The sequence below is a fragment of the Sabethes cyaneus genome, chromosome 2 (assembly GCF_943734655.1).
Source record: "Sabethes cyaneus chromosome 2, idSabCyanKW18_F2, whole genome shotgun sequence".
Lineage (NCBI taxonomy): Eukaryota > Metazoa > Arthropoda > Insecta > Diptera > Culicidae > Sabethes > Sabethes cyaneus.
In genome coordinates, this window is record NC_071354.1 from 169,988,376 (window position 1) to 170,015,566 (window position 27,191).

A 27,191-nucleotide genomic window follows, 5' to 3' on the forward strand; every position below is an offset into this window, starting at 1 on the left:
GTCTGGCAATTTTCATATTGAACCACATTTATAGTCCGTATCTGTACTATCCCGTTCCGTGCATCTACCACTATCGGAAAAAAAACTTTCGCTTCGATGGAGGCGCTATCGGCAGCAGTAGGTATATTTCCGTTTTCCGATTTATCAATGATCAACATTAGCATAGCGTAGACCCTAGCCAGACTGCGGGACGGTCGTAGACAACGGCGTAAATACGGCGGCGCACGCACTACCAGATTTTGACTATACACACATCTACGCCTGTTGTTGAATGGAACTAGTGCCATCCTGTTCGCACCTAAGCAACGGATTCGTATGGAGAAACGACCTTCTCCGTTATTAGTGCGTAGACGCACTTTACCAAAAAAAAAACATTTCGGCCCAAACTCTGCAAGCGCAAGTGAGAAAGATACTGGACTAGACGGAGTTAGCCTATTTCTATCCGTACATTGGAGGACAATGCTAGAGCTATGATTCTCTTTTCGGCTACAGTGGAGCATAAACATTGGAAACGAACGCAGCAAGAGCGTCGGCCGTCAGTCAGGTTATCGGAAGTGCGGAAAACGCGTGAAAACGTAGAGCGCGCACGTTGGACCCTTGGAAATCTACGCATGTCATTGAGGCGATGGTAGTTCTCGGCAGTGAATTGGTGCATACAGTGGAAGCAAACTTTGTCAATGGAGAAACCTCTATCTGTGCTACGGTGGCGTATTAATGGTTCGTAGTGTGGTGATTTTTCTATGGCTGCATTTCAATTGCGTTGTGGTGTTTTCGAATATCAACGTTCATCGTATGACATATGAATGAAGTTAGGTCAAACGTAGCACGGGGGCAATTGACCATACGAAATAGCTAAATGTAATGTTTCAGCTGCGAGTGGGTAACAAATTGCATTAGCGAAAAGTGAAGTGATCCTTATTGATTTGGCACCAGACACGAAATACAACCAACAGGATGGAGCAACAGGATACCCCCGAACAGCATCCCGAACAAATCCCACCAAGCAGCAGCAGCAGTCACGGAACGGAAGGTACAATCATTGACGGTATAAATACGTATCGAACCGAACAAAAGTCATCGGGTATCTTAATCTGGGGCAAGTAGCGCAGGTATAGGACCGGGTGCGCTCAAAGGTGTTCGTAGACTGCATGCATCTCGTGTCATGCCTTCTTATGAATTAGGAGAAGCTCGGGGAAGGCAAAGAAACGGCGAAGGGGAATTCCACGAGACTGTTTCATATCTTTTGTGAGGTAAGGTTCAAAAACAATGGTCACATGCTGCCGGCATGAAAATTATTTACACTCAAATCTCGTTTTACGTCCATTACTGGGGGGACGTAAATCAAATCGGTCGTAAAAAAAGTGGACGTTAATTCAAATTTCGGACGTAAAACGAGAGGACGTTAATTCAAGTTTTGGACGTAAAAAAAGTGGACGAATTGACATAATTGGTTCCAACATGAAATAACTCGTGATCCTGACCGTATAGAACGTTGGTGTCTTCGACAAAGTTATTTAGCAGATCAAGGGCTTTTCGTCGGATTGTATGGATTATAGAATTGTCTCACTACGTGGCGCTAGTGTATATGTAGTACTCTTATGCAGGCTATATCTTGCTCTGCTGGCTATCTAGAAAGTTACGGTCTTCGGGAAGGTTACTCAAATAACTGCCGCCTTCAAGATGGTATGGAAATTAGCGCAGAATTGACTCACTACGTGGCGCTAGCGTATATGTAGCATTCTTATACAAGCTGTATCTTGCGTTGCTGACTATTTAGAAAGTTGCGGTCTTCGGGAAGGTTACTCAAATGACTGCCGCCTTCAAGATGGTATGGAAAATAGCGCAGAATTGACTCACTACGTGGCGCAAGCGTATATGTAGCATTCTTATACAAGCTGTATCTTGCGCTGCTGACTATTTAGAAAGTTGCGATCTTCGGGAAGATTACTTAAATGACTGCCGCCTTCAAGATGGTTCAAATTTGAATATAGGTCCCACTTTTCCCGGTTAATGAGGCAAATGGGACCTGTCGCCATGGTTCCGAAAATTCTCCTTAGGTTCATTTCATGTAAATCGATAGGCCCTTGTTGTAATTGAATCTTCGGAGTGATACCACTGAAGAGTTTCGGTGCTACAAAAATTTTAAAATAATCATAGGTGTGTATTATACAGTCGAATAAATCCTAACTAACTGTATGTTTTAATTACATATAATAAACATAATTGGGTCTACACGGAAAGAAATCTGTTTCTGTTTTCATGAATAAAAAATCATGAAAAGAAAAAGCTTGAAATGTTTAGAGATTCTTAGTTTTGCTGGCGTGAGCTGTGTGTTAAAAGTGATGAATGAATGAATGAATAGTGATGAATAGTTCAATGGAAAAATCTGCTACCATGGAAGGAAGAATCCCTTACGATAGAAGTAAAGGAGGCTATGATATCCAATATTCTGGATATGCAAATTAAACCATTGGTCTATTTTAATGACGGCAGTTCCGGTGAGGTAACAATGACGGCCGCTTTACTCGACGTCGCAAGTGTTGTGGTGAAAGAAGAACCTATGTTTCAGACTAGGTTTCAGACTATTTAGATCCAATTCTTCATTGAATGCAATGATGGCTATGAAAATACGTGGACGGGGGTTCATAAATACAACGCCTGCAACCATTGAGACATAGTGATTTCTTTTAAAAATCACTTGTGTGCATCATAATAGTTGAAATAGTAATGAATGAACAGCCCACAGAGTATTGTATTAAATATGATTATGCGTAGCTTGATATGTTTCAATAATCTTACTTAAACTCGCTTGTGGCTTTTAAAAGGGCCATTGGTTACAAATAACATTAAAGCCCAAGCACGTTCATCTCAAATATGATGTCGAATGTCCTTCTCTTTTGACATGAATGGCAACAGGCACGTAAGTTAGCGACGTCGATTCACCGTCTTTTGCTCTGAGAAGGTTTTACTAGTTTACTTTCATAGTTTACCACTTGTTAAATAGCAGAAAATATGGCAAATAGGCAAAAATTTCTATTTTATTTGTATAAGAGTCCTTATCCTCGTACCACAGGGGTGAGGGGTCTCAAAGCATCATAAAATAAATTCATGTCTCCACAAACACCCAGAAGCCAAATTTGGTTCCATTTGCTTTTGAGGAAATTGAGGAAATATGAGGAAATTTATATTTCATTTGTATGGGATCCCCCCTTCTTAAAGAAGGCAAAGGTCTAAATTCACTATAGAAAAAATTCTTGCCTCCAAAACCCCTCACATGCCAAATTTGGTTCCTTTTGCTTGTTTGATTCTAGAGTTATGAGTAAATTTGAATTTCATTTGTATGGGAGCCCCCCCCCCCCCTCCAAAAGATGGAAGAGGTCTCAATTTATCATAGAAAAAATTCTTAGCTTCTGAAACCCCCACATGCCCAATTTGGTTCCATTTGCTTGATTAGTTCTCGAGTCTTGAGGAAATTTGTGTTGCATACCCCCTCTTACGTCCTCTTTAAAGTTGCTCTTCTACACATCCATAAAATTGCTGGCCATTTTATCTATCCAACGGCATATAAATCGTTCAGTTTCGTTCAGTAGTTTAGCAGTTATTCGCATTCGAAATCTTTCATTCAAACTTTAGACTTCTATTTTCGTTTTCACAAAGTACTACTCAGTCCCAGTATAGTAAACAAAGACGTAGTCCTTCGTCAAAATATTTTAAATGTTTGAGCAGTCACTGAAAACCTTGAGCTTTAACTCCATATTTGGTATGTACCAAAATAATAAAAATCAATTCAGTGGTTCAAAAGTGATAAATTATCAAAGAAGGAAAGCTTGGCAAAAGTTGGGATTTTTTGGGACCACTCTTTCTCAAAACGGGGTTCCCTAAGTGCCAAATGGAAAAATACGGGTGTAAATTTTGTAGAATTTTTATGGACGGTTGACCAAGCGGGAAAGAGAGGGTTAAAAAATACACAATCATCCTAAGAACCTTCCCCGGCCCCAAAAACCCTTCCACGTTAATTCAAATTTTGGACGTAAATCGATAGGACGTTAATTCAAATTTCGGACATAAAATGAAATCACGTAAAATGAATGGACGGTTCGGTAACTTAAACTACCATTCCGAAGAAAGGAACTTCTTGTACAACCAAGATCATGAGTTATGGTAATACAAAAAAAACATACACTAGTGCCGCCGGTTCCATACCATCTTGAATTTTTCATACCATTTTGAAGGTGGCAGTCATTTGAGTAACCTTCCCGAAGACCGTAACTTTCTAGATAGCCAGCAGAGCAAGGTACAGCTTGTATAATAATACTACATATACACTAGCGCCACGTACTGAGTCAATTCTGCGCGATTTTCCATATCACCTTGAAGGCGGCAGTTGTTTAAGTAACCTTCCCGAAGACCACAACTTTCTAGATAGTCAGCAGCGCAAGATACAGCTTGTATAAGAATGCTACATATACGCTAGCGCCACGTAGTAAGTCAATTCTGCGCTATTTTCCATACCACCTTGAAGGTGGCAGTTATTTGAGTAACCTTCCCGAAGTCCACAACTTTCTAGATAGTCAGCAACGCAAGATACAGCTTGTATAAGAATGCTACATATACGCTAGCGCCACGTAGTAAGTCAATTCTGCGCTATTTTCCATACTATCTTGAAGGCGGTAGTCATTTGAGTAACCTTCCCGAAGACCGCAACTTTCTAGATAGTCGGCAACGCAAGATACAGCTTGTATAAGAATTCTACATATACGTTAGCGCCACGTAGTGAGTGAATTCTGCGTTATTTTCCATACTATCCTGAAGGTGACAGTCATTTGAGTAACCTTCCCGAAGACCGCAACTTTCTAGATAGTCAGGAACGCAAGATACAGCTTGTATAAGAATGCTACATATACGCTAGCGCCACGCAGTGAGTCAATTCTGCGTTATTTTCCATACTATCTTGAAGGCGGCAGTCATTTAAGTAACTTTCCCGAAGACGTTAATTCAAATTTCGGAAGTAAAACGAGAGGACGTTAATTCAAATTTCGGACGTAAAATGAGAGGACGTTAATTCAAGTTTTGGACGTAAAAGAAGTGGACGTTAATTCAAATTTTGGACGTAAATCGAGAGGACGTTAATTCAAATTTTGGACGTAAAAAAAGTGACGTAAAACGAAATCACGTAAAATGAACGGACGTAAAACGAGATTCTAGTGTACCTGTAAACAAACGTAGAGGAGAACTATTGTACGAATGAATGAGCGATAGAGGGAAGACAAGTGCCACTGTAACTTTGTTGACAATTTTTCTACAAGGAAAAGTTTCGTTTCAATTTAGTCATGTTTACGATTGTACAATGGGGGAATCACCAAAAACGAGCAATTATTCGTGATTTGGTTTGAAATTGAAAAATTCAATCATGGATGAACCAATGGATGAACTGAACTCCCATGCGTTTCTTAAGCTGAAAAAAATTCAAGCGACTCAGTTCACTCGTGTTGGGCATTATTAGATACAAAAAAGTGTCAAATAAAGGGTGTCTAACTTCAAATTGCACTACGGAAGAAACGCTGTAGAAAATTACCTAATTTACCGATCCTTTTCACACTTTCAGACAATAAAATATAACCCATTAGTAAGCTTTTGTATATTTATTTCATTCAACTTCAATATCATACCCGTATGCTCGCACCTTACGCTTAACTTCACTCATAAGGTTCTGTACAGCATCTGGATGCAGCTTCTTCTGTACGGAAACCCACTTTTTCTTCATGTCTTCCTCACATTTGACCTTTTTGGGATACTTCCGTAGTGCCTGCTTCATAATAGCCCTGTATTTGTTGATGGTTTTTAGTTCCGGTGCATTAGGGAAGTTTATGTCCTTGGGCACAAAAGTGACCCCATTGGCTTCGTACCACTCCAAGACATTCTTTGAATAATAGCACGAAGCTAGATCTGGCTGGAAGATCGTAGGTCCCTCGATTTGCTGGAACAAAGGAAGCAGACGCTTCTGTAGACACTCCTTGAGGTAGATCCCCCCATTTACAATCACGGCAGCCACAGACGGCGCACTCCGTTTGCCATACGAGCAAATCGCTTGTCAAATCATGTAATTTTTGGCAAACTTTGAAAATTTCTGCTTTCTTCAGAAGCTGCCGAAAGTCCGCCTTGACGTAAGTCATTATCCATGATGAGACACTAAGGCTTCGTCAAGATCTGGGTGTACGGTGCTCCATGTGACCGCATTTCTTCTTCCGTTCGAAAGTTTCGTAGTAAGATATAATCACACGACTTGTCTTTTACTGCACGATTCCGAGTTGTTTTCCGTTGTCCCGACGAGAGAGTTAAGGATTTACCAATGGGTAAATAGGAATGGGGTTCCAATTTTTGAAAAACTGACAGCGATAAAAATACAGTGTGAACACTACACTACTTCTACCTAAATTTTCAAGAGAAAGTGGGTAATTTTCAACAGAATTTTTTCCGTGATGCAATTTGATGTGAGACACCCTATAGTCTTCTCGGGCGAGTTCCAGTTTTCTTGGAAGCTCTTTGCCCCCTTTCCACCCCTAGGTTTTCCTTACAACCCTTAGCAACATTACACACTCTTTATCTTGGCATTTTAGCACTTTAGCCCTTCCTACCACTTTGATTGAATTATTCGGGGCAGTAATGAATAGATGCCTGGAAGCTGGCCACTTCCCGGACAGATGGAAGCGACAGAACCTGGTCCTATTGCCGAAGCCGGGAAAACCTCCGGGTGTCCCCTCGTCATATAGGCCGATCTGTCTACTCGATACTGCCGGCAAGGTGCTGGAGAGGGTTATCCTTAACAGACTCGTACAGTACACGGAGGGTACAAACGGTCTGTCAAGGAACCAATTCGGCTTCCGAAAAGGCAAATCTACGGTGGATGCCATCTTGTCTGTCACTAAGACAGCCGAGGTGGCAATCCAGCCCAAGAGGACAGGTATTCGTTATTGCGCAGTTGTCACGCTCGACGTGAGAAATGCGTTTAATAGCGCTAGCTGGGACTCCATAGCCAGCTCGCTTCGGAACGTCCAAGTGCCGGTGTCGCTGTACAGAATTCTGGAAAATTATTTCCAGAATCGTGTGCTATGCTACAACACGGAGGATGGTCAGAAATGCGTTCCAATCACCTCAGGGGTTCCGCAAGGTTCCATACTGGGCCCGGTGTTGTGGAACGTCATGTATGACGAGGTGTTGAAGCTAAAGTTTCCGGTAGGGGTGGCGATTGTCGGCTTTGCGGACGATATCACCTTGGAAGTCTACGGTGAATCTATCAGAGAGGTTGAGTTGACGGCTGCTCACTCTATAAGCATTGTTGAAGATTGGATGCGATCCAGGAAACTGGACCTAGCGCATCAAAAAACGGAGGTTATCGTGGTTAACAACCGCAAGTCGGTGCAGCAAGCAAATATCAGTGTCGGGGACTGCACTATTTCGTCAACGCGGTTCTTAAAACTCCTTGGAGTCATGGTCGACGACAAGCTCAAGTTCGGGAGCCACGTCGACTATGCCTGCAAGAAGGCTTCCACAGCTATTTCGGCATTGTCTCGTATGATGTCTAATAGCTCTGCGGTATATGGCAGCAAGCGAAGGCTTTTAGCCAACGTGGTCCAGTCCATACTCAGGTATGGCGGGCCGGTGTGGTCATCGGCGTTAGGTACCAAAAGCTATCTAGCCAAGCTGGAAAGCACCTATCGTCTCATGTGCTTAAGAGTGGCGAGTGCGTACCGCACAGTTTCACATGACGCAATCTGCGTCTTAGCGGGTATGATGCCTATTGGTATCATCATCAGCGAGGACGTAGAGTGCTTCAACCAACGTGGAACTAGAGGCATACGGAGTACCACAAGATCGGCCTCGATGATCACATGGCAGCGGGCATGGTCTGATTCCACAAAAGGCCGGTGGACACATAGACTTATCCCGGAACTATCCGGATGGGTCAACAGGCGTCATGGCGAAGTCAACTTCCACCTGACACAGATTCTGTCAGGGCATGGTTGTTTTAGACAGTATCTGCACAAATTTGGGCATGCGGAGTCCCCCGAGTGTCCTGAATGCGCGGACGTTGAGGAAACTGCAGAACATGCTTTCTTCATATGCCCTCGTTTCGAGGGCGTGAGAAGCAACATGATGGCAGTTAGCGGACAGGACACTACTCCGGATAACTTAGTCCAAAGGATGTGTTCTAGCTCGGACGTCTGGGGTGCGGTCAATGCGGCTGCTACCCAGATCGTACTTGAGCTACAAAATCGTTGGAAAGCCGATCAACGGCGAATAAACAGCCTAACTACCATAGTCCAGTAGTTATCTAAGAGCGTGCGGTAAGCACAATAGCCCCTCCCTGAAGTAATACCGATAAGGTGGTTCCAGGGGGGTTTGAGGCTGGAGACTCGAGTAGGGTTTTAGTGGGTCTGGATCTCCACGATCTTCACGGGATACCAAATCCCACTCCCTGAGCTGTCTTTTCAGGTGTCTGATAGCAGATTTCCCTACTCGTTAAAAAAAAAAAAAAAAAAAAAAAAAAACCACTTTGATTCTTACCCCTCTGGACAGGCTTGCTGATTATCGCGAAAGCGCTTTACTCTCTTTGTTAGTTATTCTCCAGAGAGTTGCACTACCAGTGAAAAAAAGCTTCTCAGATCAGCATCGATCAGCCTTGCGGTTGAAGCTATTCGGCATATTTCGCTTTTTCATGTTCTTCGTTCTTCTCTGAATTATCGCCTGCATGGCAGGCAACAAGTATAGCTCACTAATGAGTTACGAGCTAATGCGATTCATAAAGCAGTCTTCAGCTAAAGGAGTGTTCAATAGTGAGCGATATCATCTACATTCTTCATGAAGAATATTTTTTTGTTCTTCCTCGCGAATGAATGAATGATTTTAGGAAACAAGGGAAACCAGCTATTCATGTTGAATGGCAAAATTCGTTGTGATGGTAAACAGAATCAGAAGTTTTATTGCATTGCGGCTAGGTAACCTAAAACTTTTCTTCTTAATTCTATTATTTGGTCGGCGTTAAGTCAAACCGAACAAAGTTTTGTTACTTTGATTTCGAGAAAAACGATGTCAAAGTTTGCTACTACTGTGTAGTTTAAAGGTTTCAATTGTTCGAAATCATTTCATATCTTTGGCTGTTTCAAACATTTATGTATTCTGATTAGAGTGAATTGTAGCTTAGGAAATTCTTAACCGTTTGTTGTCATTAACTTAAATTATTTAAATTTTGCGACTTGGTCCGGTCTGATTTAACACCGACCATTTATAAATCGTAGAATTACAAGGAAAACTCAGTTTTTTTCCATTTTGCATAATCTTCTAAGACGAACTGTAGGTCTAATTATAACGATATATAAGACATTATAACAAACCTTAAGTAACTTTGTTCATCGTTATACAGAATATAGCCATAGTTGTGGCTGTGAAATGTGAGGGTCGACGAAGTTTGATGGTATTATCAGCAGCTACGCTTACTTTTTATTATTAAATTAAGGCTTCGTGATCGAAAAACAAATGAAAAATGAATTTCTCTCGTTATATTAAGCAAATTCGATAGACGCTGCTCATGTAACATTACGTTTTTAGCTTCGTATACCTTTATCTCAAAAATTAAACAAAGTGTTGAATAATTGTTTGTTGACAGACGTTTGAAGAAAATGTTTACAATTTGTGAGCTTTGGCCACACCTACATCGCATAATGCAGTTTGAGAAAAATTTGTTGATTTTTTAATATATTTATCAACAAAAATCAGTTGGGGATAAGTCAAGTCAAAGTAATTTTTTTGCAATCATTTTCAAGTGATTTTCAACAACCTGCATGGCATCACGAAGTAATAAGAGTTAATATTTAAAAATATGACAATCGAATTGTTTTTCTAACTCCGCTAGTTCACTATTTTTCAAAAAACATTCCTATTGGCAACGGTGAGACACAGAGACGTAGGTGGCACTGAGACATAGCTTTCGCCACGCAATTTTTTTTTGAAGATTTTTGCTTGTGTTCAATTGCAAATCAATCTATAGGGATTGACTGTAAATAAATTCTGAAGTGTAAGTTAAAAGTTAGATTTCTAGGATTCATCCCTTATATGAGTATAAACGTATATGTGATAATAATCAAAATTTTCAATCAAACCCAATAATAATGTATGTACAATGAGAATTTTTTAACCGAGCAAAAAAAAAATGGATTTTAGGCATTTTTATTTTAAGTTTAAACGTGAAAACCAAATCTATTCTTGCTTTTAATATATTCGTTGTTAATTTCTATGCAAAAATCTACGAAAAAAAACTGCCAGGTATACAGCCGTAAGGGTTGTACGAATGGGTGACGTAGGACTATATCAGATCATTAGATCAAAGACTAATGTAAACTGCATTTCTGGCATATGTATGTTTATAAGAATCTGTGAGTGTCATTGTTTAAGTGAATGTTTAAAAGAAAAGAGTGAAATATTCAGATTCAATTCTTCATTAAATGCAATGGTGGCTATGAAAATACGTGGACGAGGGTTCATAAGCACAACGCCTGCAACCAGGTATAGTAAGTAATGAATAACCAGCCCACAGATTATTGTATTAAATATGATTATACGTAGCTTGACATGTTTCAATAATCTTACTTTCACTCGCTTGTGACCTTCAAAAGGACCATTTGTTACAAATAACATTAAAGCCAAAGCACGTTCATCGCAAATATGACGTGCCATTCGAATGTCCTTCTCTTTTGACATGAATGGCAACAGGCACGTCGACGTTAACGGTGTCGATTCACTGTTTTTTGCTCCGAGAAGGTTTTACTAGTTTACTTTCACAGCTTACTGCTTGTTACATAGCAGAAAATAAGGCACATACGCAAAAATTTCTGTTTTATTTGTATGAGAGTCCTTATCCTCCGACCATAAAATAAATTCATGCCTCTATAAACCCCCACATGCCAACTTTGGTTCCATTTGCTTGATTAGTTCTAAATTCATAAGGAAATTTGTATTTCATTTATTTGGAAGCCCCCCTCCCCTTAAAAGGAGAAGGGGTCTCAGTACACCATAAAAAAAATCCTGCCTTCTAAAACCCCCACATGACAAATTTGGTTCCATTTGCTTGATTAGTTCTAGAGTTATGAAAAATGTGTATTTCATTTGTATGGAAGCCCCCCCCCCTTTTAGAAGGGGAAGAGGTCTCAGCTTACCATAGAAAAACTTCTCACCTCCAAAGACCCCCACATGCTAAATTTGGTTTCTTTTGATTGATTAGTTCTCGAATTATGAGGAAATTTGTATATTATTTGTATGGGAGCCCCCCTCCTAAAGAGAGGACGGGTCTCAATTCACCATAGAAAAAATTCTTGCCTTCTGAAATCCCCACACGCCTAATTTGGTTCCATTTGCTCGATTAGTTCTAGATTTATAAAGAAATTTGTATGGAAGCCCCCCTTCTTAGAAGAAGAAGGGGTCTCAGTATGCCAACTTTGGTTCCATTTGCTTGATTAGTTCTAAATTCCTAAGGAAATTTGTATTTTATTTATTTGGAAGCCCCCCTCTTAGAAGGAGAAGGGGTCTCAGTACACTATAGAAAAAAATCCTACCTTCTAAAACCCCCACATGCCAAATTTGGTTCCATTTGCCTGATTAGTTCTCGAGTTTCGAAGAAATTTGTGTTTCATTTGTATGGGAGCCCCCCCCCCCCTCTTACACCGCTCATGAAATTGCTCTCGCACCCGCCATAAAATTGCTGGTCATTTTATCTTTCCAACGACATATAAATTGTTCAGTTTCGTTCAGTAGTTTAGTAGTTATTAGCATTTGAAATCTTTCATTCCAACATAACACTTCCATTTTCGATTTCACAAAGTGCTACCCAGTCCCAGATAGTAAACAAAGACGTAGTCCTACGTCAAAAACGAAAGAAAATCTTTTGGCCAATTTTCGGAAATTCCGCCGTTTGAATTTCCATTTCTATTTCATGCTAGAAGCGTTAACTAAACTCGTACACTCATTTTTCAAGTTTTTCAGTCTGTAGAGCCCACTGACAATTGATTTTATAAAAAAATTTAACTCATATCCTACAAATTATTTTTTTGCCCCCCGATTTTTCATGCCAGTTTCCAAGGGGGGGGTGACAAAAACTTTTGAAATGATTTGCAATGGCCTAACTATTTTAAAACTGAAAAGGTACCCGGGTACCCTGTTGTACACATAACGGTCAAATAAAAATAATTCAAGAATGTGCTAGGTGCAATAGTGATATTTCTCTTAATCCTGGGGTGCGTAAACATTTCTTAGCGTCACCCAGTTAATTTATTTTATCAACACCTTTATTAATTTCAAATATATTCGTATGGTTAGGAAAATATATCACATAGATGATCATTTTTTCAGTCTTCAATGAATATATGTAAAATATCAGTAACTACTGAGATAAATAATTGTTTGTCCAGTGCAAGTCTTTGTTGATTGCAAGAACGCAAAATTTGCTTGAAATTTGTATAGGAAAATTATTTCTTGCTATTTTAATTCTACGAGTAACTATTTGTATAAACCAGCTACAGATCGAATCGATTTTGGCACGTTTCACGGATTATTTTAGACACGGCCGTATTCGAAAATCAGTTTTATTCTTTTTTAAAAACAAAACTGACATCTCAGAATATTTCTTCGAGGCGGACCTGGCAATTCTGAAGGCATAGCGGACAATTACCGGTTCGGTTTGGCGAATACTGCGCGAAATTATTACGAAATAAAATTAGAAACAAAATATATCAATGTTGTGCGTACATACAAGCACACGTACATACATCACAAATACATAAATACTCATACATATACATGCAAGCACACATACATACATTAATATCTAAAATGGACTCTTGATAGATGTTTTGTTATCCACGTTTTGACGGTTTTATATACGTTCCTTATGTATTCAAGTTTAAATATAGTTTAATTTCGTTTGATAGGTCTAAACAGAACAGTTTTCAAATAACGTATGCTTATATACTTATATAAAATTCAATAATGATCTTTCATTTGCCACCAAGATCATCCAAATCTGTCTACCGACTCTGAGAAAAGTGAGTGCAAAACGTTCATAAGCACACACATACGTACACTCGCACATACGTACACTCACACATACATGCATACACACTATCTTATAAGGTTTCCAAAAATAAAATACGGAAACAGCTTGCTTTTACATTTTATCCGTTATCTGCAGCCAACTACACTAAAGTATTATTCATCGCCTCGGTGATAAATTTTTGTTCGCTTCTTCATGAAGATCGAAGCATTCGAAGAAGAGTGAAGAATATCATGTACGCTTCGCACTACAAACGGACCGAAGGCGAAGAATAGAAAGCGCAAAGATAAAACAGAAACGTTCGGCCTATGTATTACTCTATCGCAAATCGCATCGCTGCAAGCATTCTAGTGTTATTATTATCTTCATTCTGGAGCAGTGAGGCGTTATTGAATCTTCGAATGCGTTCGTGCTTGAAGACTAAAAATAGGCGTTATGATGCGATTATCAGCAAGCCTGCCTCTGGATTTTCCAGGAGCATGTGTACATCTTTTACATCGTATGACTTTCATTCTGTACTGCTCCACAACGTGGTGAAATATTTTGATGATGCTTGCACTAGTTGTTCTTCATAAACATGTAGGCAAATTGACCAAACTCGTGACTTTAGTCATGACCTTGAAATGCGGTCAGGCATATATTAATATTTTTTTGAAACGATGATTCTACAATTGATGAAGGGACGGTAAGGGAAAGTAATGAAGAAGGATTTTTTTCCGGGAATGAAGGGGAAGGGTGGAAAGGAAGGGGGGGGGGTAATAGGTAGCTATGCTTAACAAGTTGTCGTTGTGACTCCTATCTTTTGTCCAATGCTGCCAAAAGATAGGAGTCACAACGACAACTTGTTAAGCATAGCTACCTAGTACCCCCCCCCCTTCCTTTCCACCCTTCCCCTTCATTCCCGGAAAAAAATCCTTCTTCATTACTTTCCCTTATCGTCCCTTCATCAATTGTAGAATCATCGTTTCAAAAAAATATTAATGTAGGCAAAGTTATGACAAATGGTTCCAGTACCACAACTCAGCAAACGAGAAATCATATAAGGACGTTAATTATAAATCCGTGATGGTTAAATTATCAGATTAAGTTACAGTTACATTACACGGTATATCAAATTGATTGAAATTTTATAAGGTGCAAAATTACGATTCATTTACAATCTTGAAAAACATAAATGTGACCATGTAGAATCGTATGGTTAGTTACCAATAGCACACAAAAATTTTCAGTATATTTTAAACCAGACCAGAATGATATTAAACTGATGAGCCTATAACAATTTAAATGGATATGAGTGAACTGTCTTATATTTTTATATTAAGATTAAATTACATATTGATATGCCGCAATGTGATTCGAAAGTGGTTGCTCGTAAAGCACGTACTAAAATTGCAGCACGTACGGTAAAATTGCAGCACACAAAATCAATTCGCAAAATTCGATTTTTTATCCGATTGCCATAAAATTTTCAGGGTATGAAACAATTAAATTTAGTTTTAACGTCTTTATTTTATTTTATTTCATTTCACCTCCGTAACCCAATGGTCGTACTTTGGGTTTAACCCCACCTATGAGGTTTTGCTCAAACTTAAAATCGGCATATTAAGCCATATTTACATATATTTTTGTATTGTTTAAACTGTTTTGACTACTGTAGTACGTCTCAGGAGACTCATAATAGCCGATTATTTCTTGATTAACCGCAGCACCGGTGTATTTTTGTGGAGTAGAGATCTTTCGACACGAAAACAATATCGTTTGCTTAATACCACTTCAGCACGTTATTTGTGTAAAGCATGGAACTAAATCCGACCAGAAGATCGAGTTATGAGATTTCAGAAGAGGAAGAAATCGGTTTTGGAGGCACTTTTTCAAATACACCTGGCCATTCGTGGTACCTGTGGTCCCGAAAGGTGTACTCCGCTTTCCGCATGAACAAATTGCATGCCGAATCAAAAATTTTCTTGGCAACCCCCGAATTCTCTGGAACATCAAACTTATCATTTGCGGTGAAATACTGGTTCCCTGGAATCTGGTTGAAGTCCGCTTTCACGTACGTTTCGTCGTCCATAACGCAGCAGTGTGCTTTCGTCAGTTTTTCGTCGTTTAACTTCCGGGCACGGACCGTATTCTGTTGTGGCCTTTGGAACCTTGAACGTACGTAATTCAGCTCGAGGTTTGGCCTTCTGCACGAAACTGCTGCTCATATTTAGTTTTTTTTGCCACATCTCGAATGGAGGAGTTTGGTGTACCGGCGAAGGCTCTAACTACGCGGCTGTGATCCTTAACAGTATACGGATGACTGTTTTCTCCGCATCTTGGCTTATGATCGACAGTCAGGCGTTCTACGAACCGTTTTATCGCACGAGAAATCATATTCTATTTCTATTTCAAGTTGCTGTCACGAAAGCAATGTCTCTATTCTTAACAATAATTTCAAATTTGGGTTCAAAAAAGAACTCCGTTTGTCTCCGTAGCTGCCATGAAAACGAATTTTAAGAAAATGAGAGAAAACTGGTTTGAAAATACTAGTTTTTACGGGAAATGCTTTTGTTGGGAACGATTCAAATATGACGTCCATCAAATTTCTATTTTTTAGACCCCCTCCCCTCCCTCTCTGTCCGATTGTGTCACAAATCTGAAACTCCCCCCCCGTCTTTGGACGTCACACAAACTCGAAAATAATGCTGGCAAGTAGGTTAGAAACCTACTTTTTTGAAATTTTTATTGTTCGCAGAGTAGGGGAAGACTGTCCAGAACGCACCGTGGGGGTAGAATGGCCCATGCTATTAATTGCTTAAAAACGCGGAAACTATTTGGTAAAATTATGAATGCGCATTTTATTTTGGTGTAAAACACGCTAATTCATAATTATGTAACATGTAAAAGCATCAAACATAGCCACATCCAATCAAATCAAGCGATTATCCGCGAACTCATTCCACATGTAAGAAATCACGGTTTTCTCTTAAGCTTTTACCACTAGTCGGTATGCAAATTTCATAATAAATACAGTCTATCCAATTGATATACTGTCATACTCGATGATTCATCACAAAAACGGCATTAACTATGCATATTTTTCACATATATTGCAAAAAACTTCAAAATACAAAACAGGGGCAGAATGCATCACAGCGGGATCGAACAGTTATAAAATATTTTTAATTTGCAGTACATCTTTTGTTTCGGATTATTTAATAAAAATGTAGCAATATTATGTATTCTATAGGACTTAGAATTTGCCATAAACCTAATTGTACATTGTTTAACTTACAATATTTCATCACACATCAGTTGGAGAAAATTAGATGATTAAATTTTATTGCCAATTATGTTGAGATATGAACCCATTATGTCCCAGCAAACAAGCGTTTGCAACAAACGCTATAACGAACGCTTTCGCCATTTCGGCAGCCTAGTTTTAGGAGTTTATTTAACACGTGATTGAATGGTAAATTTTTTGGTTGCGTTTAACGCCTAGCTGGGCAAACTAGGTGCGTTTTGTCCACGGGCTTTGGCGTTCTGCCTCACATAATGATTTTGACTCTTGCCAAAAATCGTCAAAAATAACAAAAAATACTGGTTTTTGTTAGGAAATTTCACCAGGAGTAAGTGTAAAAAAGATCCCAAAGTCTTCTAGAAGTTGAAAAACGTGGAACAAACACGCCGTTGCTCTGCAAAATGATGTTTTGCTTAAGCGGTGCATTCTGCACCACCTTACCCTACATCTATGCAAAAAGATACGATTTATGCAATAATCTCATTTTAGAAAAAATGGTCAATAGACCACTATAATTCGGAACGGCTCAGTAGGTGTTCCGGCGGAAGTTTTAGGTAATATTCGAAACCATATTAAAATGGGTGTCAAACTTCAGAATTTTCTACCCTCGTAAATTCTTAAAGTTTGACAGCCTTATTGGTATGGTTTCGGTCATTTTTTCAGATGGCCATAATGGTAGGAAGTTACTGGCAGCATTTCTAGAACTGATTTTACCGAAATGGCCATAGTTCGGTTGTCTCTCGATGGATCTCCGTTCTCCTTTCACCAATCGTCTAGAATGAAATCTAGTTTTGGAACAAAATGTAATTAGGGTAAAGAACCGGTTTTAAGCAGTCTAAGCGAGTCACTGATTGTTTTACCTTATTACAAGCGATGGGCTAACTAAGTGGGGGATATCAGCATATCAATCTTCTTGCTATCTTTAGTTTTTCAAGCTGTAACCATTGGAAGACACTATTGTTGAGCTAAACTTTTGATTTTTCGTTTTAAAAGTTGGAGCGGTGGGACTAATTTTGAACAGACCGAACATATTTTCACCCGCAAGGTGCTTTTTTAAGCAATCCTGAAATCTGAATTTTTTTACGTCCCCATAAAAAATCTCTCGAACTTTTCCCCCTATTCAGTAAGTTCGCGTTCCTACTCGCGACCTACTAATTGGCATCTGATGCGTAATCGGCATAGCGTATCGGCATAGATGCGTAAAATGCCACCTGTCTAAATTGTTTATCGGGGCATACTCTACGTTCGGCAAACGGTATTCGTCGTCTCTTTTATTCTCTAGTGTTCTTATGGGAAACTGTGAGTTTGACGTCTCACTGTCTTTTCTGCTGTTTTTAACAAAGAAAAATTAATTATGAACATACATTTCTCTTGAAAGTATTGAACCACGTTTTCACCATTGGAGGTTTCAGTTAATTTCAAACCTAAAATTCTTATTTCCAGAACCGAAACAGTGTCTTGGCAACACGATAGTTCATCAGTTAGGCTGCAGCTGCTGCTATTGGTGAACAGGTTCCGTCAATTCAGAATTTGTTTTCAGTTTTGTTAGAAAATATTAAAACTTTCGGCTAGTGATAAAGCCTTAGATAATAGAAAAAAAGATAGTGAATAATATGGTATGTGACAATTGAGTGCTTGACTTTTAGAGTGGTTGTAATCAGTGCTGAAAAATGTGATGGATTCGTTAGTAGCGAGGTGGTGATTGCCTTCAGCAGCTGAAAAATGTACATTTTTGGACAACAATTTTTAATTCATCATATTTCTTGTCGGAAACCCAGTAAATTGTGTTTGTGTGAATCAAATGTACCATGCTGCATCAAAATCCGGACGGTACCAATATCCGGACACCTTCACTAATTTATCCTTATTAAGTAATAATATATGCAATTTATAAGGTGTAGCTATGTGGATTACTTTGAAAATATATAAGATCGTTTAAACATAATCGGTGGTTAAGTAGGCTGCGCGAAATAACTTAAATAAATCCAAATGTAACGTTGGTGTCGACCAGTATCTCTTTTCTGCGAGTTTCTGTCAGATTACTAAACAGTAGTGTTTTCGCGATTTAAGGTCTTGGGAGCTTATTATTATAAAGAAACCAACTTTTTAGGCTTAGTATCAACAAAGAAGGTTAGTTTTAATTAATTGAGATGGTGTCATTCATTAATGTGTCGAAATAAAGTGTATTTTTATAAATAATTACGCTGTCCGGATATAAAACCATGTTTTTAAATCCGGACATGTTTGACTATTGACGGTAACTACCTAACGTTTTGCCTTTCTACTATATAAATATATAGTATAAAGGTATAGAAATCACTTGGAAAACCGGAAATGCAAAGGAGGTCCTGCGGGCCGAATGTCATATACCATTCGACTCAGTTTCGAAAACTGAGCATTTTCTGTGTGTGTGTGTGTGTGTGTGTGTGTGTGTGTGTGTGTGTGTGTGTGTGTGTGTGTGTGTGTGTGTGTGTGTGTGTGTGTGTGTGTGTGTGTGTGTGTGTGTGTGTGTGTGTGTGTGTGTGTGTATGTGTGTGTGTGGGTATGTAACGCTTTCAATCTCACTCACTTTTCTCGGAGATGGCTGGACCGATTTTAATGTTCTTAGTGTCAAATGAAAGGTCTAGGTGTCCCATAGGTTGCTATTGAATTTCATTTTGATCGGACTTTTAGTTCAAAAGTTATGTATAAAAATACGAAAAATATGGGACTTCATTATCTCACAGGTCCTTTAACCGATTTGAACAAAATTGATTGCATATGAAAGAGGGGTCTTGCAAACCCTTAACTTCCAAATTTCATGACGATTGACCTTGTGGTTTGAAAGTTACATAAAGAAATGTGAAAAAATAGTATTTAAAACATATTTTTGAAACATATAAACATCAATTCAATGTAAAACATCACGCATTTTATTATTTTTTGAAAATTACTGCTGAGATCTGTTAAACGAAATCGAGTTATTTAAAATCGGACGGTTCATTCAAAAGTTATTCAAACTTTAACACTTAAGCACCGTATATTAAACCGTTAAAACGTTTGAAATCAAAACCCGAATTAATCCACCTAGCGGCGTGACCTAGCCTTTCTACTGCCACAATAATCATTATTTAATTTCTCAGGACCATCTATAATTAACTTGACTATATTTATAAATATCCGTTCCGTATTCCTCAAAATCCTTATTTGCCAGTAAAATTCACAACGTATTGCGTAGAATAATTATATTTTCTTTCCTTGGGTGCGTAAATACCTTACAAGTATCATTTATGTTATTTCATGAACACCTTATTTAGTTTTATAATCGGTTGGCCTTAACTTTCGGGTTTCAGAGCCACATACGAAACTTGTTTTGAACTGACAATATGAAATATGTGTTCATCGCAGATTTTTTGATATTTTTTTTTGGTGATTTTTTAGTGGTTTTTTGGGGTAGATTTTTTTGATATTTTGATATTAAAACCATGCGTTCAAAAGTTAGCATCTTTGAAAAACAAGAGTTCAGAAAAATTATTATTATACTTCGCTTTTGCAGATTAGTAACACTAGATCATTCAGGACGAGACGGCCGCGAGTGTTGCCGGTGACCCGTCGTCGGAAGCGCCGCCCACTGGGGGGAGGCAACTCCCAGCAGAAATCACTACTGTCTAGGTTTATTTGTTTTCCTAGGTCTACCTGGGTTTCCTGGAACGAGCGACAGCGAGTAAGGAGAGGATCGCGAAATAGGACTTTCCACAAAAAAGTTTTCCGAGAAATGGTACACTCCACTTTACGTTTTTCGCAAAATGATATTCGGCGAAATGTTGTACAATCATGGCGAATATTACTATCCGCTTTCTGGCTATGCAATGAGGGGACAGGGGAGTTGTTTTCTACTTTACTATATAATTTGTATATTAAACTACCCATTCCTGGTAACTAATAAGCATTAACATAAGCAGCAAATCAGCGTATCTGGCATTTTATACTGCACGTTGTTGTATATTATGTTTTTGACTGCATAGGTGTTGTAAATTGGCATCTAAAATTATATTCAAATTCTTCGTTTCGGTAATTAGCTGTAAATTAGCATTGTCAGCACTATAAGAAGGTTATCAGTAAAGTAGCTGTATATTTTGCCAAAATAGCATTTAATTAGCATTTAAGGCGACTTTAAGGCTTATTGGCCTACATTTAAATAGCATTGGTGATGCTTATTAATTACCTGGGATGCTTTCATAGTTACGTAACTGCCAAAATGAATCATCTAAGGTTGAACTCCTCAGAAACTTGCAAAACTCGAGATTGTGACAAAGATCATCCAAGATTCATGATTTATGTACAACACAGGTAATTTAGTGGCAATACGAAGTTTGTCGGGTCAGCTAGTGTTTTAATAAATTAATCCAAAATGACAAGCAGAAATATATAACAAATAAATAATAAATCCAAAATGCAGTAGAAAGGCTAGGTCACGCCGCTAGGTTGATTAATTCGGGTTTTTATTAGAAAATGCGAAAGGACACGTTGAACCAGGCAGAAGATGTGGTAAAAGAAGGAGTCTCGATCCAAAATACTTCAAGACATTTAATGTAGAAGCACTTAATCACTTTCGTTCTATGGTTAAGTAAGTGGGTCAGTGTAGCACTTGACTAAAATCGTACTGTTAATGACACCAAAGTGGCATTAAAATTAAAAAAGTGTATAGAGAGATAATTATTAAATACTACATTTTACAAGTGATAAGTTGTTTGCTTATACCATGCTGCATCAATATCCGGACACTTAAGCAGGTCATATGTTTAATATGCTCCGTAAACAATAATTTCACAACGTTCTAGTAATTGTTTTGTACTGTAATCAAATATAAAGCTTAAGTTTGCAATAACACGTCAATTATACATTGAAAACTCAATAAAATACAATAAAATAAAAGAAATAAACATGCTTGTCTTGTTCATAAATCCGGACACCTCACATCTCAATGAATCAATATCCGGACACTTTTGAATCGTTTTCCGGACAGGCAAAACTTTCTCGTATTTTGTCTAAGCAATGTACCTATGCCTTATCACTTGTAAAATGTAGTATTAAATAATCCTCTCTCTATACATTTTTTACTTTTAATGCCACTTTGTCGTCATTAACGGTACGATTTAAGTGCTACACTGATCCACTTACCTAACCAGAGAATGAAAATGATTAAATACTTCTACATTAAATGTCTTAAAGTATTTTGGATTTCCAAATATTTTGACGGTTCCATGGATCGAGACTCATTCTCTTACCACACATTCTGCCTGGTTCAACGTATCCTTTCGCATTTTCTAAGAAAAACATTAGGTAGTTACCATCAATAGTCAAACATGTCCGGATTTAAAAACATGGTTTTAAATCCGGACAGCGTAATTATTTATAGAAATACACTTTATTTTAACACATTAATGAATGACACCATCTCAATTAATTAAAACTAACCTTCTTTGTTGATACTAAGCCTAAAAAGTTGATTTCTTTATAATGATAAGTTCCAAAACCCTTAAATCGCGAAAGTACTACTTATTAGTAGTCTAAAAAAACTCGCAGAAAAAAGACACTGTTTGACACCAACGTTACGTTTGTATTTATTTAAGTTATTTCGCGCAGCCTACTTAACCACCGATTATGTATAAACGGTCTTAGATATATTTGCAAAGTAATCCACATAGCTACACCTCATAAATTGCATTTATTATTACTTAATAAGGATAAATTAGTGAAGGTGTCCGGATATTGGTACCGTCCGGATTTTGATGCAGCATGGTAGGCATACATTTCTTAGACAAAATACGAGAAAGTTTTGCCTGTCCGGAAAACGATTCAAAAGTGTTCGGATATTGATTCACTGAGATGTGAGGTGTCCGGATTTATGAACAAAACAAGCCTGTTTATTTATCTTATTTTAATGTGTTTTATTGAGTTTTGTAAAATTGACGTGTTATTGCAAATTTAAGCTTTATATTTGATTATAGTACAAAGCAATTACTAGAATGTTGCGAAATTATTGTTTACGAAGCATATTAAACATATGACCTGCTTAAGTGTCCGGATATTGATGCAGCATGGTATGGTTAAGTGATTTGTGAAAGATTTTGAAAATATGAATAAAAAAGTGCATTTTCGGCTCATTTATGTTCAACTGATTAAAATAGGTGACACTGCTTAACTCGTTCCTTACCCTATTATTAAAGTTTCATGACTGAAAAAAGTCAGAAGTTTTTGACCCGGAATATCTCCGGTGTCCACTGACTGACTACTGCGAATCTTGGAGTATTTTCATGTTCATCATTCATTCATCTAGAAATAAGACATTGCAGAAGTTATGGGCGTTTGAATATTGTCAAAATTTTGCCTGTCCCGATCATTTTGTCTAACCCCAGTATTTTTACCGATTAATACTTCTCATAACACAGCTTCAAGTGAGTAACGTAAACAAAAAGGTTAGCTGGGTTACTCTCCGGAGAGTATTTCCATATCGATTGTAGGCAAAGATGACAGAGTTTTGACCAGTTCAAAAAGGTATCTAACAAGCCTTGGAGCCGAAGACAATCGTCGATCGAACGCTCGGTGAGAAACAATTTAAGACCGTTAGGTTCGGATCAGGCTTCTAGTACCATAACTACAATACTCTGCAGAATAATATGAACAGCATGGGACCTATATTGCTTCCTTAAGGAACACCAGATTTATTTGTAAACACAGATTTGCAAGATTCTATGGCGTAAATTTGAATCATGCGAAGCCAATAGCTGCTGCGAGCCTCCGCAACGATGCAGTTTCCGTGGAAGAATGCGATGATCGTTGCAGCTGTTATGAAAGTGTTAACTACGTCAACTTGTGCTTTTTTTCAAGTTAGAAAGTTATTCAGCCGAGAGCCGGGGTGACTCTAGCCGTATCAAGAATTTTTCTCCATTGTACTCGGTCCTGGGCTACTCGTCACCAATTCGTTGCGCGTCTCGACACATGCAAGTCGGCTTCAACCTGGTCTTTCAGGTTTCTTCACTGATAAATTTGCGTGCAATGGAGAACACACGACTTATACAGAGAGATGTTAAACTGATGATATTCATCACTAGTATGTTTGAACTCCCGTTTAAATTTTCCGGATTTACAGCGCTGGTATTTACGTAAATAAGCAATGAATGAACGTTTTAAGGCTCGTAAAAAAGTGCTACTCCAGGGCGGCGTGAAATGTTGCTTGACAAAAGGCAAATTAAAAAGTCACCGGTTAACCGGTTAATTTACTCTATAACGCTAGAGTAAATTAGCCATATCATCCATTTCGCTCATTTTAAGAAGATTCTCCGACTCAAAGTTTAGTATAGATTCAGAGGGCAGGCCAAAACCTATTTTGTAGTAATTTAATAACCGTTGCTCATTTTCTGGAGGTGCTTGACTCTCGGGACATCATTTGATAATAAAATAATAAAAATGTGCAAGATATGCTCCGTGGTAACGCCCAGACACGTGTTTACGTGTTTAATTGTAATTGTAATTGTAATTGTAGACATTAGAAATCATAGCATTATAATTGCAATGTGGAATTTACATCACAGTCAAATTTTAAGCGTTTTAAAATACTTCTAATGTTGATACAACGATATAATGTAATCCGACTTAACAATTTTCTCGAACATAATACAAAATAGAGATTATTAGACGTGCTAACGAACGTACATCACCCTACTGTTGGCCAAACGTCAAACACGGACAGGCAAAATCTTCCCATTTGACCTCAATATTCAGAACCTCACCAGTTCGGTCACATCCCGCAAAAAAGCAATATTTTATTGCACAATACGAAGGGTTCAGACCTCAACTGCTAACTAAAACTTCTAATTATATGTTTGTCCCCTATGCAACAACAACAACAACAACGAAGAAAAGAAATGCTTGCTCTAAAATTCACGCAGGCGAATGTTCGAAATGCGTAAGGTGAAAACTTGGCAAGAAAGCTTCTTATTTTCGTTGCTTATTCTCGTTCTCAGGGATTCACGGTTGTGGTTCGCAAATGTGTTACTAATAAGTTTGTAAATTTTTTTTTGGACAATCTAACGAACATAATTTCCCGTTGATACTTCCTGATTTTCACATATTCGTACTTAATTAGGCAAAATTTTTATTTTCCCACATCTTTGGCACATCATAGGACCAATTACCATTACGAAAAGAGTGCGTATCGCATGTGTACGAATCGAAACAAGCGCATGCCTACACAGGTAAGCCCTAGGAAGGAACCCCTTTTGCTCCGTAAGAGGGATCCTGCCGACAATGTGCTTCACGGATCTAATTTTGGTAATAAAGGATTATTCAAATTACCGCGGCAGTACAATCGGAAGGACCTGACACGCTCTGATTCACTATGTTTCCTCGAGCTAAAAGGCAGCAGCAGCAGCAACAGGAACTGACCGCCGGGCTGCTTGTCATGGGGAAGTGATTTATGAGTTTGAAAATCAGATTGAACCTCGCGGAATGGTCTCGTTTTGCTTTGAGAAGTTTTTCTTAATTTGATTAAAGAAATTGCTTTCAAATTAAAGTATAATTTGCATTGAATAATCACAACAATTGAACTAAGCATTCGTTGGATACAGGTTTACAACTCATAGAATCATTATTCTGTGGAACTCAAAATATTCGCAGAGAGAATTTCAAGCAACTGACAAGCCAATTTGGCCAATTTAACTGACGCTTTCTCCCACCGTGACTAACATTCGACGCATGACAAGGAATAGAAAAGAAAATCTAATGTCTCTAATGTATTTCTAATCATAATTTATTCACATGGTTGTACGCCTCGAAGTCCGACGGGCAGGAACTACCCGCAATAAAAGAAAAAAAACAGGAAGAAATCCTTTCATAGAAAGGGTTTCCTTAGGCTAAAAAAAATGCAGAGGGAATTTCTAATACGAACAAAAGAAAGCGAAAAATTAAACTAATAAGCTACGGTTTGAGGATGATGATACTGGTTCCTTTCTCTGTTTTATTTTTTGCAAGCCTTCCCTTGCCGCTCGCTGACGCATCTTTGAATTTCTCGCGGGAAATCGAGGAAGGCAAGGATTAAAATTTACAAGTTTATGATCAACAACAACGATCTCGTGAAGTCGCGGGCTCTTACGCATGAAAAGTAGGATAATAATAGGGCAGATCCACCCCTTTCGCGTCGACTACAGAGCTAGATTCGCAAGCACCAGAAAAAAAATCGAAGCAAATTTTGACGCATGAATGACGAGATTCTGGTTGGCGCAAAATCAGAGCGGACAAGAAATCCGACGAAAATTCCTTCTGTCATAGAGTTCTCATAAAACCGTTAGACAGGTAGCGGATCCATTTCACGCATTGTTTTCCTGGTTATTTTTTTTTTTTTTTTCACTGGAAGTTGAATTGTGATGTAGAACAGGTTTGATCCAGCAGTTTGCGCCTGAAACTGAGGTGCGATTGCAACTTCTTCCCGAGGAAAAGGGTCTAAGTGTCACTCTTATCTAAAGATTTCAATCGAAGATTCTAATTTCCTCCGCTGACATTAATCTTACAGTTTTGACCCCTTACGCGATGGCTTTTGGTACTGTGAGAATCCAGTTTTGACCAATCCTGTTACGTTCTCTTGCAGAGGTACGACTCCAATCACGGCGAGGATACTGTAAGTGGTTCAACGTGGTCAAAGGATGGGGATTCATCACACCGGACGATGGTGGACAGGATGTGTTTGTGCATCAGGTAGGTGCTGGGGATTAGAGGAGAAACAGATTGAGCTAATATGAACAAATTTTCCGCTCGACAGAGTGTGCTTCAAATGGAAGGATTTCGATCGTTGGGTCAAAACGAACCAGTGGAATTTGACTGCAAACTAACCGATAAAGGTTTCGAGGCAATCAAGGTGTACGGTCCGTCACAAACGCAGTGCAAGGGAAGCGAATTCCGACCGAGAACTAAGCGGAAGTTTAGGAAAATGAGGTAAGTTGAATTTACATCTTTTATTCAGAGAATAAGTATTTAACAAAGGTGATCTAGATCAAATACATCAAATTAAACGAAATATTGTGCCTTGCAACAATTTTACGAGTCCTACGCAATTTCAAATTTTAATAATAATTATCCTGCTTACCAATTACATTGAAAATATGCTTGACAAGTAAGGAGGTAATAACAAAAAACTGATGCTCCAAATTGCTGAATGGCAAATAATTTTCACGTGGGAGTCTAAAAAGGTGGAATCTCCGCAATACTCCTTTATTTTTCGGTCATCTCGAACGATTTACGTTATTCAGTTAACATTTATTTTTATTTCTTCTTGCTTCCAGATGCTACAATTGTGGAGAATTTTCGAACCATTTAGCTCAAGATTGTTCCCAAGGCCCACAGCCAAAACGGTGCCACCATTGCAAAGGGGAGGACCATCTCGTAGCAAATTGTCCGACCAAACCGACAGTAAGTTAGTTCAGTCGTCATTTTTTCGGTACTACATATTTTCCTGTTCGGTTTTTCTTTATGCTTCCCCTAGCTGCCACCAGAGGCGCCCACGTTGAGTACTAGTACGAACAGCTAGAGGTCTCATTTGAGAGCGGCTCTCATCGCACCCTACCGAAGAAATGCGATAACGCTAAACGATCAGCTCAGCGGTTTGTGTCCCTGCTGAAAACAGAATTCAATTGCGCTTATACTGTAGTACAAATACCAACCAATCAAACGATTCCTAGAAACCACAGAGGATATAGACTAGTCTAAAGCCTCTTTGCTAGAAGCGAAGCGAACATACCTAATCATTTACTTTACCTCACCGAAAATGACTGCAAG

The 27,191-nt window shown here is 38.5% G+C and overlaps 1 protein-coding gene across 1 annotated transcript; it reads left to right on the forward strand.

Moving 5' to 3' along the window:
* The first annotated feature begins 954 nt into the window (after window positions 1-954).
* On the forward strand, window positions 955-26,943 carry LOC128736331 (protein lin-28 homolog). The gene is made up of 5 exons (XM_053830808.1): window positions 955-1,045; window positions 26,008-26,114; window positions 26,179-26,351; window positions 26,699-26,825; window positions 26,899-26,943. The coding sequence occupies exons 1-5, from the start codon at window positions 955-957 to the stop codon at window positions 26,941-26,943; spliced, it is 543 nt and encodes a 180-aa protein (XP_053686783.1).
* Window positions 26,944-27,191: the final 248 nt, after the last annotated feature.

Coding starts and splice junctions, on each gene's coding strand:
- LOC128736331 (XM_053830808.1), top strand. CDS start 955: ATGGAGCAACAGGATACCCCCGAACAGCATCCCGAACAAATCCCACCA. Junction 1,046..26,007: donor GGAAGGTACAATCATTGACG/GTATAAATACGT, acceptor GTTCTCTTGCAG/AGGTACGACTCCAATCACGG. Junction 26,826..26,898: donor ATTGTCCGACCAAACCGACA/GTAAGTTAGTTC, acceptor TGCTTCCCCTAG/CTGCCACCAGAGGCGCCCAC.